The sequence below is a fragment of the Panicum virgatum genome, chromosome 9K, assembly GCF_016808335.1.
Source record: "Panicum virgatum strain AP13 chromosome 9K, P.virgatum_v5, whole genome shotgun sequence".
Taxonomy (NCBI): Eukaryota; Viridiplantae; Streptophyta; class Magnoliopsida; order Poales; family Poaceae; genus Panicum; species Panicum virgatum.
In genome coordinates, this window is record NC_053144.1 from 64,243,565 (window position 1) to 64,257,866 (window position 14,302).

The following is a 14,302-nucleotide window of genomic DNA, read 5'->3' on the forward strand; positions in this document are numbered from 1 at the left end:
TCTCTAAACTATCGTATTTTTCCTCTTAAGTCTTTCTCTAGAGTCCTATATTCGTCCTCTAGGATCCCATATTCATCTTCTAGGGTTTCATATTCGTTCTTTAGAGTTTATTTGTCTTCTAGGATTTTATATTCACACTCGCCCTTTGTCCTACGTTCGTTCTCTGTGCTCTTATTCGTCCTCTCTACCAGGGGCGGGCTCAGTATTGATTTTGGTAAAAAAAAAATTATATACATAGTATATAACATGAATATGAATAAAAATAGAAAATAACATCGCAAAACAAATTTTTCAATCTCATATTGCCTCTTGGGTTCAAATAGCTCACTTCTCAATCTCATTTTGGTATTTAATTATGTGCTATAAATCTATACTTTGCTATCATTTTTTCACCCTTTGAAAATTTTGAATACCCAAACCACAAATCATGAGCTCTGCTCTCATCCTTCCTGCTCTTCCTCTAGTGTCCTACACTCTTTCTCTCGAGTCCTATACTCTCTCGGTCACGGGTGTTCAAAATCCCGCGGGCTGTGGATGGAGGAACACCCATTCTATTGCCTTCATCTCAAAAAATTTTCAACGAACCAACGGGGGGCAAGATGCCCACCTGAAATTGTATTCGAACAATAGTTGCCGGGATAGCTGATTGTTTACAAGCAGTCACCCGTTTGTTCTGGGCAAGCGCAGGATCCTGTGCTAGAGAATATAGTAGGGGGGAGGAGTGAACCCGGAGGAGGGTCACGTTACATTACTAAGAGAGCTACACCAGAGCAAGAGGGGGCGGTGTCGACCCGTCGTGGAGCTTGGTGGACCCAAAGCCGGAGGTGCGAGCTCATTGACGCAATGATGCCATCCGTGCCTAGGGTGATGTTGTCGAATATCATCCGGCTGCTCTTCCACACACACCAAAGGACGAGGAGCATTGTTGTGTGAGTGGAGTCTTCATTCAGGCCAAGAAGAAGGCATGAGAGGTGAGCAATCAAGCCAACCCGATCGGGGCGTGGTGACAAGGGAAGACCCGCCCCCAGAGCCCCAAGAGGTGAGGGCATATCACGAAGAGGTGTTCAGCATCTTCAGCCGAGGGACAGAAGGGGCAGATGTTGTCGTCGAGGCAGTTATGCAAGGGGGCCCTTGCCCCCACCCTCCCCCCAAAAAAAACTCAAAAAAAAAGAAGAGAAAAAAATCCAACTCAGCATCTTTATTGTCATTAAATTTGTGATCTCATGGTTAATCAAGGTATCTAATTTACCCTCGTTGGAAATACGTGTTGTTCTGCAAATTTGAGGTAAATTTAGCCTACCCATGGTAGTCCGGAAAAAATAGAGTTTTCGTCTAATTGTGTTAATCTCCAAGTTTGAGGTAAATTTAGCCTACTTGTGTTAGTCTAGATAAAATAGATGTTCTCGCCTCTCAACTTTACCTTAAGGTTACTTCGTTCATCAACTTTTACATCAGCCGGTCTAATTCCTTAACTTTCATTTTTCATTTTGTCAAACTACTCATCCTACGTGGATCTTCACGTTAGTATGAGAATAGTATGAAATGTGCTTTTTGCTCTTTCGTCCTTTCTACCCTCCACAAATTCCAATGGCGTAATGTGTATACGTAAGGTTACACATTTTATTAGTTGCGTTAATTTACCTTTAATCTCATCCATCCGTGTGGTACGTATAAATACTGTAAGGGCGTGATTGGTTCACGTTGGAATTCAGCCAGGCTCGTACCTACCCAGCCTGTCTCTCCAGCGCTAGGCTCGTTACATGCAATCAGTTTGTTTGTTTGGATGGGAAGTCGAGCGGAGCCAGGCCAGAACGCGCAGCTGTATGGATGGACGCACGAAGCAGCTTTTTGGCTCGACGACTGAAGAAATCGGACGCCCATATACGCAAGCTGCGCCCGCGCGAGCCTGGCCCGGAGGAAACGGACTTCGATCTCGTTCCTCCTCAGCCAGGCCGAGAGGCGGCTTTTGCATGCGCGCAGCCAGACCCGAGCGGCTGCACAGGCATCCAAACACCGAAATTCTGCATGCCATGAGCCAGGTTGGGCCTCATTCGAGCAACCAAACACGCCCTAACATCGAATATTTCGAACACATACATAAAACATTAAATATATTTTGAAAATATAACTAATTACATAGTCTAATTGATTAGCACGAGATAAATCTTTTAAATCTAATTAGTCTATGATTTAATATTATTTGTCAAGTAAAAAGAAATATGCGACAGGAACAAAACCAGCAATTTTTCACCGACTAGACAGGACCTGGTGGCAGCCAGCCCAGCCCGGGATCGGTGGACCTTGATTGACACGAGAGCTAACCTCGAAACTCCATCACTGACGGGCGCGCCAATCAAACCACCATGAGTACTCTGATCGACGCCCGGCAGGGTCGTGCTGCCCGCGAACGCACGGTGGTTCTCCGGGTGCCGCCGCCCGGAATCTGGATTGACCCCGTCCCCTGCGGCCGGCGTACGCACGAAGCGACCCGCCCGATAAACCCGGACACGGCCCCCCGGGTCGAAGGCTCCATCCACTTGGAGAACCGCGAGCGCGCGCTGGCCTGGCACATTGACGTGGGCGCGCCCGACAAGCGAGCGCGGACAAGAGGCTCGCGACAGGTCGGGGATCCGGGGCCGCGTCCGCGTGCACGTGTGCTCTCCTGCGCCTGCGCCAGCGCGCGCACGGGCGCTCGCACTGTCGCGCTCCGGTCGCTGGGGCACGAGTGCTGGCCGAACCTGAGCGCCGGGCGGCCCATCCCGCGCTGCACCCGGCGCCGGCCGGTCACGAGCTCACGCCCCGGGAAGCGGGAGGCATGGCAAAGGAGGCGACGTCGTCGCGGTGTGCTGCCTCGTTCTCGCAAGGAAAGGATCGCGGGACGGACTGATCGTGGGCATTCGTGCGTGCGTGGAGATGGCGACCGTCGTCGGAGCTCGACTCGGATCCAGCGAGGCCGTCGTTTCTTTTAAGGGCAGCTCCAGTCTAGTCATCTAAAATGTACCGAGGAAGACACATCAGCTTTCAATTTTATAGCTCAAAATGGTCCAACGTGTAGCACCACCATAGCACCACCACGCACCTTATGTGGGGCCCGCGCCGCAGCTTTCCCCTTTCTTCCTCCTCCCCAGTTCCTCCGCATCTCATGTCTTCCCCTCCCCTGCTTCTGCTGCGCCGGTGGCAGCGCTGCAGGCCGCGACCGCCTCGTCGCGCTTGGGGGATCCAGCTCAGCTCGAAGCCGAGTGCGCGGACCAACACGTGCGAGGCAGCCAGGCGCGGGACTGACCCGGCGCGCAGGCGCGACGCGAGCCGGAGGCTGCGCACTGGCGAGCCCAGGACCGGCGGGGCGGCTCGCTTTAGGGCAAAGCGGGCGCACGCTTGGGTCCGGCGGCAGGCAGCACAGGAGGCACGAGGAGGAGCAGGGGAGCAAGCCCAGGCTACGCGAGGGACAGGACGTGGAGGGGGTCGTGCGCCTGCTCTGAGCAGGCTTGGCGCAGGAGCAGAGGAGGAGCGTCGCGAGCTCGGGAAGGAAGCTATGGGCCGGCGGCGGCTCATCGACAGTGGCGCGCAAGACACGGGCATGTCCAGCACTGACGATGCCGCGGCCTTTGGAACGGTCGGCGGGGGCAGCCCGTGGGCCGGTGGGGAGGCGGCGAGCGAATGGCACTCAAGGCCGGCGGGGAGGCAGCGCCGCAGCGGAGGTCATCGGGGATGGCAGGGGGCACACAGGGCTTCCTCTCTCTCCTCTTGCACCGGGTGCCAGAATAGGCTACCGGTGCAAGGAATTGCCAAGCTAGCACCCTTGCTCCAACGTATTGCACCCACTTTGCTTCTTTCTCTCTCTTCTTGGCATCTCCTTAGTCACAACGCTGGAGCTGCCCTAAGTGACGGTACGCGATGCGTTGCGTGTTGGTGATAGCATCTGACGATATCGCTGTCCAGGGAGCAGGTCGGTATGCGTGACGTGCTGTGTTTAGTTATAAAATTTCTCTCTCCAAACTTTACTATTCATCTATCATATCAAATTTTTTTGTCTCATGCATGGAGCATTAAATATAGGTAAATAAAAAAACTAATTACATAGTTTTGATGTACACGACAAGACGAATCTTTTGAGTCTAGTTAGGTCATAGTAGGACAACAATTACCACAAACAAATAAAAAGTGCTACAGTGCGGTATAGTATTCGATGTGACCCTTTTTACTACTATTTTACGGATCTAAACACAGCCCTGCTGGGAATTGTCGTGTGGTGGCACTGCCGGTGTCCGAAATTCTGGTTTGGTGAGGCAGAGCTGACAAATGGGTTCTTGTTTTATAAAATAAAGGTTCTCGATGGTCTCCATTAATCAAATGTTCTGCGTGGGCTGGAAGACAACCGGTGCAAGTAGTAGACGGCGATCTGAAAGGTGCAGCGCAGCGAAGTTCGCCGGCAGGCAGTGTCGCTGCTAGTCGGAATTCAGATGCGATTTCCCCTCGTTCAAGTACGTCTAGGCTTGGTCAGTCGTATTCCACGCACGGTCGCGGGTCGCAGCAGGCAGCACCAAGCAGTAGTGATAACCGTTACGGACGCGCCGGATTCTGTACGGGGGCTCATGCTGACATCCACGTATCTTGTGCAGTAGGCATCCTTTAGAAAGAGAGGGCGGAAACATCGAATTTAATCTCGTGAAAACCTACTAGCAGATTCTTACCCGAAAGCACAGCATTTCTACTACGAGTTCAGTTGCTTGGGAATTGCCTGTCATGGAGCCCGATCGCAACGCTACAGTCAGTCCCGGGTGTGGCACCGTCAGAAGCAGCCACAAGATTGGGTACCCAACCCAACACGGTCAGCTCGTCCAGGGCCCCAGCCTCGGATGCCGCCATGCCGGGAACTAATCCATCGGAGAAGAAGCATGGAACGATGGAAGCATCAGTTTACGGGATTCTCTGCGCCACCAGGACCACGGCTAGCTAGATCGATGCAAACTCGTTTTCTCGGTTACAGGTTGCTGTGCCCAACGGAAATGCTCCGGGCAATCTGGGCACCAATTTGATGGTAAAATTTAGCTTAGCTTGGGGGTAGTGCAAGAGTATATACAAGGCTCGATGATTGTATCCATTGTGTTTGTGGTGTACAGGGTCTATTTTTAGGCAGATTACAAGCGCAGGGGATGGCCGGGACTTGAGCTGCGCGGATGAAGTCAAGGCTCCCTGAAGAACAGCTCTTGCCAACAGGTGGTAGCACACCCTTCACCTGAGCCAGCGGAACCGTTCGCCGCCTGTCTCGCACCATCCGCGCTCGGCTCCACGGCAGCTTCGGAGTTAGGAACCAAACAAAACAGTAGAGCACGGCTTTCTTATACGACAAAACCGTGTGTATTCATGCTGCTGTACTGATGCGGAGCCACAACGAACAAATCCGTTCCGCTTAATGTTAACTAACTGAAGAAACATCATCTGGCTCTGAATCCTGACGATTAAACACACGGAAGATCCTTCTGCGGAATCGCAGATCGCTTCGCAGCACTCCGACCACAATTACAGTCGCCATCCCAGATCAGTTGTACTCCAGTACACCACACTCTACGCCCCACCACACCCCGAAGGCAGCAGGCTTCCCAATCCCAATATAAACCCGCCAACCCAACCACCACCTCATTTACGCCTCCGCACTGGCCATCGCCACCGGCACGCCGAGCCCGTCGCGCCGCCACCGATCCGCAACGCATCCGCCCATGGCCAAGCGCCTCTTCCACTCCTGCCGCTCGCCCTCCGCCGCCGCCGCGGTCACCCCGACAGCCCTCTTCCGCAGCGAGCGCCCGCCCGTCGTCCCGGCCCCCGCGGGCGGCGCGTGCCTCCCGCGCCGCGGCCATCGGCGGCGCCGTCCCCAGCCCCCGGCATCCTGCGTCCCCGGGGGCTGCGCCGTCGACTACGGCGCCGACGACCTCCCGCCGGCGCCTGGCACGCCCGCGTACCGCTGGCTCAAGAGCTCCCGCTGGCACGTCGTCGAGGCCGCGGACGCGTACGCCTCCGACGGCAACGGCGACGACACGCCCCGCGTGAAGATCGACGCGCGGCGTCGGGTGCGGCACTCGCGCCGGCGGCGGCGCAGGGTGCTCCACCGCCGGGCGCCTGGCCCCGGGAGCTGGTCTTCGGGTGACAGCGGCTGGTTCAGCAGCGACGGCGACGACGACGGGCCGTTCGAAGCGGAGCCGTCGTCATCGGCGCTGCAGGTGGCGTCGACCACGACGACCGAGTCCTCGTCGACGGGGGCGAGCGGGAACAGCGCCGGCGCCGTCGCCTGCGCCACGGCGGGGCGGAAGGAGGAGGCAGCGGCCGCTTTCGCCGGGGGCTTCGCGGTGGTGAAGCGCTCCGACGACCCGCGCGGCGATTTCCGGCGGTCCATGGCGGAGATGGTCGTCGGGCGCGGCATCTACGACGCGGACGGCCTGGAGCGCCTGCTGCGGTGCTTCCTGGCGCTCAACGACCGGCGCCACCGCCGGGACATCGTAGGGGCGTTCGGCGACGTGTGGGAGGCCATCTTCGCAAACCCACCGCCCTCCCACGCTTCAAGCTTCGAGGCTACCGCCGCGACTCATCCCTAGACAGCTACAAGACCGACGTGCTTGTTGCACCCGTAGGATTATATCATGTAAAAATGCGATTAATTTGTACATGTAGGCGTCTGTAAATTACGTTTTCTTGCTTGGGCTCGCGGCTCCTGCTCGGCTGCTCGTTTCCCGCCTCCTTCATGCTAGCGCTGCTGCTCTTTTTCAGCTGTGGAAATTGGCGTCGCGACCCTGACGCCTGACCTGATGTGATGTAACCTGGAGACTGGAGAGTGAGTGTATGGCACTATTTCTCGATCCCAATCCCTCTGCCCTTTCTCCTTTATGGTTTTTTTTTTGTTGTTGTAGTAGTGGAACGTGAACTGCCAGACGAACTGCTCCTTCAGACTTGTTCGCTGAATTCTATTTTCGTGCAGCTTTGGCGTACGCGTCTCGCATTGGCATTGCTTGCCTGCCATTTCGTGCACGCCGTGAAGAAGAAAGCAGAGTGTTTTTAGTTGCTGAAAAGTTTGGATTTTGGAATGGTAGTATATTTCATTGTTATTTGACAAATAATGTTTAATCATATACTATTTAGATTTAAAAATTCATCTCGTGCTAATTAGTTAGACTATATAATTAGTTATTTTTTCCAACTCCGTTTAATGCTCCATCCTTGTCTATTTATCTGCACAGCTGCTAACACTATTTTCTGACGCGCAGGCAGCCATGGCCCTCGCGACCCAACATGGATGTGACGCGCACTAGCCCTGGCTTCCATTTGGCGCTCGCGGTCAGCTCCATTTTGGTGGGAAATAACAAAGAATTCAAACAAAAATACAAAGATAATCTGTTCGGCCGGTTCAGTGAATGCTAAGTTATGTCTTTTCCGTAAATTTGTATTGCTTAATCGTTCTTAAGAAATACTAGAGAGAAACCATTCACGTCTGGGCATGATTCACTTGAAGGAAAAGGCTGTCCAGAAAGAAGGCAAACAGGTGACGTGATATGATTTGATGCGACATACATTTACTGATAGACTAGTACGTACGTACTCCTCCTTGTGAGTGAAATTGGATTTTGAAGGATCTCAAAGCGTCTTTATTCACGCCAGCCTTGACCTAGAGGCGCTTGGATTCTCTTCCAGCTCTCGCACACCTTTTTAGCAGGTTTCTTCGGTTCCTTTCAGCGGCTAGAAAGAGAGGCACCATGGTCCATGGATCGAGCTAGAGGCACCAGGGCTAGAGGGGCAGCATGTAACTCTTGGATTTTTCCTACAATCTCATTTTGCCATGCAGTCTAGAGCTCCACCCTAGCTAGGTTAGTGAAGTGATCGGGAAGTACTAGTTTATTCAGTTTGAAATGTTAGTCTTTCAAAAAGGAGCAGTTCGTGTTGTACTGAATTACCTACGGCTCAGCATTTAGTCTGTCCTCACCGGAAAGATACGTACCTCGTGAGATGGCTGCACGCCGATCACCTGACGGTGCTGGTTGCAGTAAATAAACGACTGCAAATGCAGGCCCATGTTGGTTTGCAGTTCGAATTCGAATTTGGTCGTGTCGGCAGTTGACTTTGCTCCACGCTTGCTCTATGCTTGCGAATAAATTCTACATGGGCTGTGTTTAGATCTGTAAAATGGTGGTAAAAAGAATCACATCGGACACTATAGCATAATGTAGCACTTTTCGTTTGTTTGTGGCAATTGTTGTTCTACCATGATCTAGCTAGACTCAAAAGATTCGTCTCGTCGTGTACATGAAAACTATGCAATTAGTTTTTTTATTTAACTATATTTAATATTCCATGCATGAGACAAAAGATTTGATGTGATAAGTGAATAGTAAAATTTGGAGAGAGAAATTTTGGAACTAAACACAGCCATGGTCCTGATCCTGCATGCTTAATTCAGGGATGTGCATGCTGCTCCGGTATCTGACGCGTGTCCTTGCGAAATTTGATAGAGGCAGTGTAGAGCTAGCCACTTCTTGGTATGTTTACATGTCGCCGAGTTCTGAAATCGACACTGTTTTTTTTTAAAAAAGAGAGAAATCGACACTGTTTATGAAGCATATCTTGCCATCGCAGGACGACTGACATGTGACTGAAGTGCTGTGCTACTGTTAATTATCAAATCAGACACCTTTACCCCTCTTGTAAGTACAGTGGTACACTGGCAATCTGGCATTGCCGACGCGGTTCCAATTGTCCGGCGGGAGCGGCAGGCGGCCGGGAACCGCCGCCCCGCCTTGGCGCCTTTGCGCTCAGACGTGCTGATTGCTCGACTCGCTCTGAAGATGTTGGCAAAAGCTGGGAGCTGGAGGGCCCCCGAGCCACGCGTTGGATTAGTCCACATGGTGCCATGGTGGCCGCTACTACTCGCTAGGGCCGCGGGTGCGTCCATAATTAGCGATAAGCACGCAGAAAGCCTTTGACGGTGGGAGTGCCCTCCTGATTTTGAGGGTCTCGTTCAGGAGGGGCGGCAACATCATGGCGAAGGAGCTCGCTTCCGAAGTGGAAGTATCAATTATCATGGAGCAGCACGAAGGTCAGGAGCCCAGGACCTTGCCGGGTCAGGAAAGGATGTGCTAAAAATGGCCAAAATGTGATGGAATTGCAGCTTGGTTTGCAGCCGTAGGCCGGAACAGGGGGTGGCGCGATGCGGCTGAAGAAGACCGTGGCAGAGGCACCCAGAACAGGCCCGCGTCACCCTACATATGGGGTTGGAAACCAAACTATACCCACACCACCCTATTCTTATAAGAGAAATTATATGAACCCATTTCACCCCAAACCACCACTACTACACACCAATCCAACCCAAATATTTGAACTCATGATGTAATAACTATTAGTCAAACTATAGTTACAACCCAATAAAAACCCGTTTCTAAAAAAATTACAATATAGATCCTGTCACACTGTTTTGCACAGAGTAGTTGCCAATTATACTAAGTCATCTCAAAAAAATTCGGTCAATTTTGATTTAATTTTATAGTGTAAACGCGATGTTTTAATTCCAGGGTCCGGCTCTTGACATGGGGCCCACATGTAGATTGTCGGTACCTCTGGACTAGGGTACCCCTCTTGCTGTGTCAAGACTCGTAGTTATCCGTAACTATGCCTAGGGGAGCTGAGCAACCGGACCCCTAGGGTCCGACTCCATCTCACCTGACCAATGGTCTCGGACCCGCATCCCGCTCGGGGTCGGGTCCGGTGTCACCACGTGTCCTGGAGAAGGGAGCACTCATACAAAACAGCCGGGGGGCCCAGACCTCCCACGGGGTCCCGGATCCCCATATACTATACGGACCGCTCGGCAGGGAGGGAACAGACAACCCGCCTGGGGGGTCCGGAGCCGCCGCGTGTCCGCAGACGCAGATACGCGCGCGGCTGCCAAGCTTCCCCGGGAAGACATGGCCACCTACCGCATTCAATGCGGGAGGCGTTAAGTGCGCTCTGCCACAGCAGAGCCCGAGGAGACTTTCGTCAGGCTGTACTGTTGACCGCGCGTTACCAAGGTACACTGTACAGCCGCTGGCGCCACTCACGTCAGTCTGCTACACCAATTAGACACGATAACTCGGCGACGGAGTATCATAACGCCTACACGGTAGACCCAACAGTCTACGCCGCAACCTACACTGCCTCAACGGGCGCCTCGCCAATGAGACAGCATGATGTCGGCTCAAGGCTTTCTCTCAACACGAAGTCTGGAGCCAACAACTGTCGCCCGCGGGAAGTTGACCGTCGACTCCTCCCTCCCCGGGACCGAGTCTCTCTCGGTGCTGCTGCAGACAGGACTCCGCCACCAGGCACGGGGGCCCAACACCAGCACCAAGGTCGAGCCGGCGAACGACCGCCCTTCTACACGCTCCGTGCTCATTCAAACGAGCACCCAGCTCGTGATGGGCGGTCATCGGGCCGGCCTCTGACGGCAGACGGCAACAACTGGCAACGGCAGTGCCACTCCCATTCAAAGCCAAATAATTTGTTCCCATGCTATCTGAGCATAGGACAATTCTTGTGTTGGGAGGAGCCCCGCAAGCTCCCGAGGTGATGCTGGATGATGCTGTACAAGCACGTCCAGGACGCCATCGCCCCAATGACTCAGAAGAGCCCCCAAGATGGCAGCTCCACTACTGCCAGCAATGTGCACGCCTTACGGGGCGACGGCTGTAGGTTATCACTAAATAGGATAGAGTGTGTTTCTCCTTTGTAATGATTTGGTGCCTACGTGTGGTCCAGAGCGGTAAAGGTCCGTCCTTGTAAACCCGATCTCTGGCTTCATCACACAAACAGGCGACACCAGCAAGTGGTCCAGAGCGGTAGAGGTCCGCCCTCGTAATCCCGACCTCTTATGTACACCACGAGTCGAGCAATAGAGGAGATTTGCTTTCTCAGTCCTTTTTTTTACTTTAACCTAATAGCATTTGTTTGTTCAACCTGCATGTTTCTTTCTCCCACACGGAGTTTTTTCTTTGGTTGCTAACAATCCAAATTGAGTTGCTAGCTTGTGGTCTTGTTGGGACACCCCTTATAGCTGGAAGGCAGTTCGGATCCCTAGGCACCTGCTCAGGAGAAGTGGTGCCCGTATCCTGGGGTAGAGAAGTTCTGCGTAGCTTAGCCTGGTAATGTACCCTAAGCCTACGTACTTCACTGCCCTGTTACGAGTCCCCTAGTATCCGAGTCTGCTGTCCCTAGAGGTCCCGGGCTCCTTTCTAGTATAAGGCTTGGTTTCCTACACCTTGCTGCAAGGCCCGGTGACGTAATTCAGGGGATGGTCAGCAACGATCCAAGTCCTCTCCGGTGGCCCGCTCTGGCGGAGACCGCTCGCCACGGTCGCTCCAAGTCCACTCCGGTGGCCCGCTCCGGCAGAGACCGCGCGCCATGGTCGCTCCAAGTCCACTCCAGTGGCCCGCTCCGGCGGAGACCGCTCGCCACGGTCGCTCCAAGTCCACTCCGGTGGCCCGCTTCGGCGGAGACCGCGCGCCACGGTCGCTCCAAATCCACTCCGGTGGCCCGCTCCGGCGGAGACCGCTCGCCACTGTCGCTCCAAGTCCACTCCGGTGGCCCGCTCCGCGCGGAGACCGCTCGCCACGGTCGCTCCAAGTCCACTCCAGTGGCCCGCTCCGGCGGAGACCACTCGCCACGGTCGCCTGGAGCCGGGTCCGGGGAAGTAGTGCTGGCTCCCTGGGCAGTTCAAGGTCCGAGCAGCCGCTTAGCTCGGTTCCGTACCCTAAGCCTGCACCTTCGCCGCCCTGCGGAGAGCGCTCTAGTACCTGAACCTGGCAACAAGTGCTACAGCCTTGAAGGGGTCCGGAGCACTCGCTCTCAACATGAGCACGCCAACGCAATCAGCATTGCGTCACAATAATGGCGCCACCTGCGGGTTCGTACCTCTCCCAAGGTGGGCCCGGGGGGCCATTGTCGGTACCTCTGGACTAGGGTACCCCCTCTTGCTGTGTCAAGACTCGTAGTTATCCGTTACTATGCCCAGGGGAGCTGAGCAACCGGACCCCTGGGGTCCGACTCCATCTCACCGGACCATTGGTCTCGGACCCGCATCCCGCTCGGGGTCGGGTCCGGTGTCACCACGTGTCCCGGAGAAGGGAGCACTCAGACAAAACAGCCGGGGGCCCCGGACCTCCCACGGGGTCCCGGACCCCCATATACTATCCGGACCCCTCGGCAGAGAGGAAACAGACACCCCGCCTGGGGGGTCCGGAGCCGCCGCGTGTCCGCAGACGCAGATACGCGCGCGGCTGTCAAGCTTCCCCAGGAAAACTTGGCCACCTACCGCATTCAATGCGGGAGGCGTTAAGTGCGCTCTGCCACAGCGGAGCCCGAGGAGACTTTCGCCAGGCTGTACTGTTGACCGTGCGTTACCAAGGTACACTGTACAGCCGCTGGCGCCACTCACGCCACGCACGTCAGTCTGCTACACCAGTTAGACACGACAACTCGACGACGGAGTATCATAACGCCTATACGGTAGACCCAACAGTCTACGCCGCAACCTACACTGCCTCAACGGGCGCCTCGCCAATGAGACAGGAGAAGACCCCCCCTCGGTCAGAGAGTCTACAGGACGGTTAAGTGTATCCGGCAAGAGATTCTCCATCACTGTAGTACCACTACTGTCTAGTAAAATATACATCCTTGTTGGGCCCACTTGTCGGGGTCCGACGCCTGTGTACGCGTCTTCCTTGCTCTATAAAAGGGAGACGCCCGTTAGAGAAAGCCAGGGCCAAGAGAGACTTGGGGGGGGCAGAGGATAGACTCATTCATTCCTAGTGCAATACACCACACAGTGGATGTAGGGTATTACGCTCCGGCGGCCCGAACCACTCAAAATCCGTGTGTTTTTGCGTTCTTGCCCCGAAGCTAGATCGGCCTAATAGCTTAGCACTTCCCCGAGTACTCCCCCTCGGGGAAAAAGCGGGTGCGTTCCGCCACCCGGCTGTGGGTACCCCCAAAAACCCACGACATAGGTCTAGCGATACTGCTTTGCACAAAGTAGCTGCCAGTCATACTGAGTCATCTCCAACAAATTTCGGTCAATTTCGATAAAATTTTATAGTGTGAACGCGTGGTTTTAATTTCAGGGTCCGGCTCTATAAAAAAATCCATTTCAACCCAACCCAACCCAACCCAACCCGCATTTATATAGAATCTGCTCCACCCTACCCCATTAAGTAATATAACACATTTCAATCCACTCAAATACACTTCATATCAAAACCCAATTCATTAAGCCCATTTAAACCCACACACTTTGCATTGCAGGGTGGGTGAGGGTGAGGCCCGCGAGATTTCAAATCAACACAATTCTAAGAAATTCGCTTTGTTGATCGAGTTAACAACATCTGTCAATAACACTGCGATCCCACGGACAGATCTCTTCAAAAGAAGAGGGACACGTACAAGAGTACAAGACTCGGCATCTTACACCTCGCTGTCACGAATACTACTACGCATGTCCACTCCACAATCAACATGACTACAGAGTTCTAGAGGTCAGAGCGAGGGAGGGCATGTTCTCCCTTTAACTACAGACTAAGAATGGCAAGAGATTCAGACACGCTCACCGTGAACTCAAGTCACGAATACAACCACCAGTGCCCAGATGCAAGCGCAAACGAGCCTCGCAAGTTGCAACAACGCAGCCACAGCCCCGACGCGCTCCGGGAGACGGCGGCGCCGGGGGCGGGCAAGGACGGGCACGAGCACTCCCCGGCGGCCATTCGCCATGGCCGCGGCCGCTGCAGCCGGGACCAGCGCCACGAGAAGGCCTCGTGGGACCGCTTCGACGTACCGCCGGCGGCCGACTACGTCCATCTCTGTTCCGCTCTGCCTCAGCGTAGCCGTCGCGCGCGGTTCACCGATTGATCGCCGGTGGTGGGTCGTTTGTGCTTGGGCGTGATGAAGCCCCATTGGCGGCAGTTAAAAACTCGGGCGCGACGGGACGCGTCTGGTGCCGCGGCTTGCCGCCGTTTCCTCGTCGGCAGTTTGGTGTTTTGGCCCAACTACTCATGGCAAAACTTGCTGCTGCTCGTCAGTTTTCGTTGGATCTTGTTTATTTATTATCAGGGGGGAGAAAGCCCACAATGGGATGGGTTGCAGCTCGCTCCGCTCATGGGCCGGCCCAAGCAAAATGAAATCGCGCTCAGCAAAGAAAAATGGAGAATGGGAAAAACGTGCGGTGAGCGTGGATCGAACACGGGACCTTCAGATCTTCAGTCTGACGCTCTCCCAACTGAGCTATCCCCGC

At 54.3% G+C, this 14,302-nt stretch overlaps 1 protein-coding gene and 1 non-coding gene across 2 annotated transcripts; one reads left to right on the plus strand and one right to left on the minus strand.

The window, feature by feature from the left end:
* The first annotated feature begins 5,631 nt into the window (after positions 1-5,631).
* On the plus strand, positions 5,632-6,848 carry LOC120646982 (transcription repressor OFP7-like). Its single transcript, XM_039923556.1, has one exon. The coding sequence runs from the start codon at positions 5,718-5,720 to the stop codon at positions 6,585-6,587; it is 870 nt and encodes a 289-aa protein (XP_039779490.1). The 5' UTR covers positions 5,632-5,717; the 3' UTR covers positions 6,588-6,848.
* A 7,381-nt stretch (positions 6,849-14,229) lies between these two features.
* On the minus strand, positions 14,230-14,302 carry TRNAF-GAA. The gene has a single exon. It is a non-coding gene; the product is annotated as a tRNA-Phe (tRNA).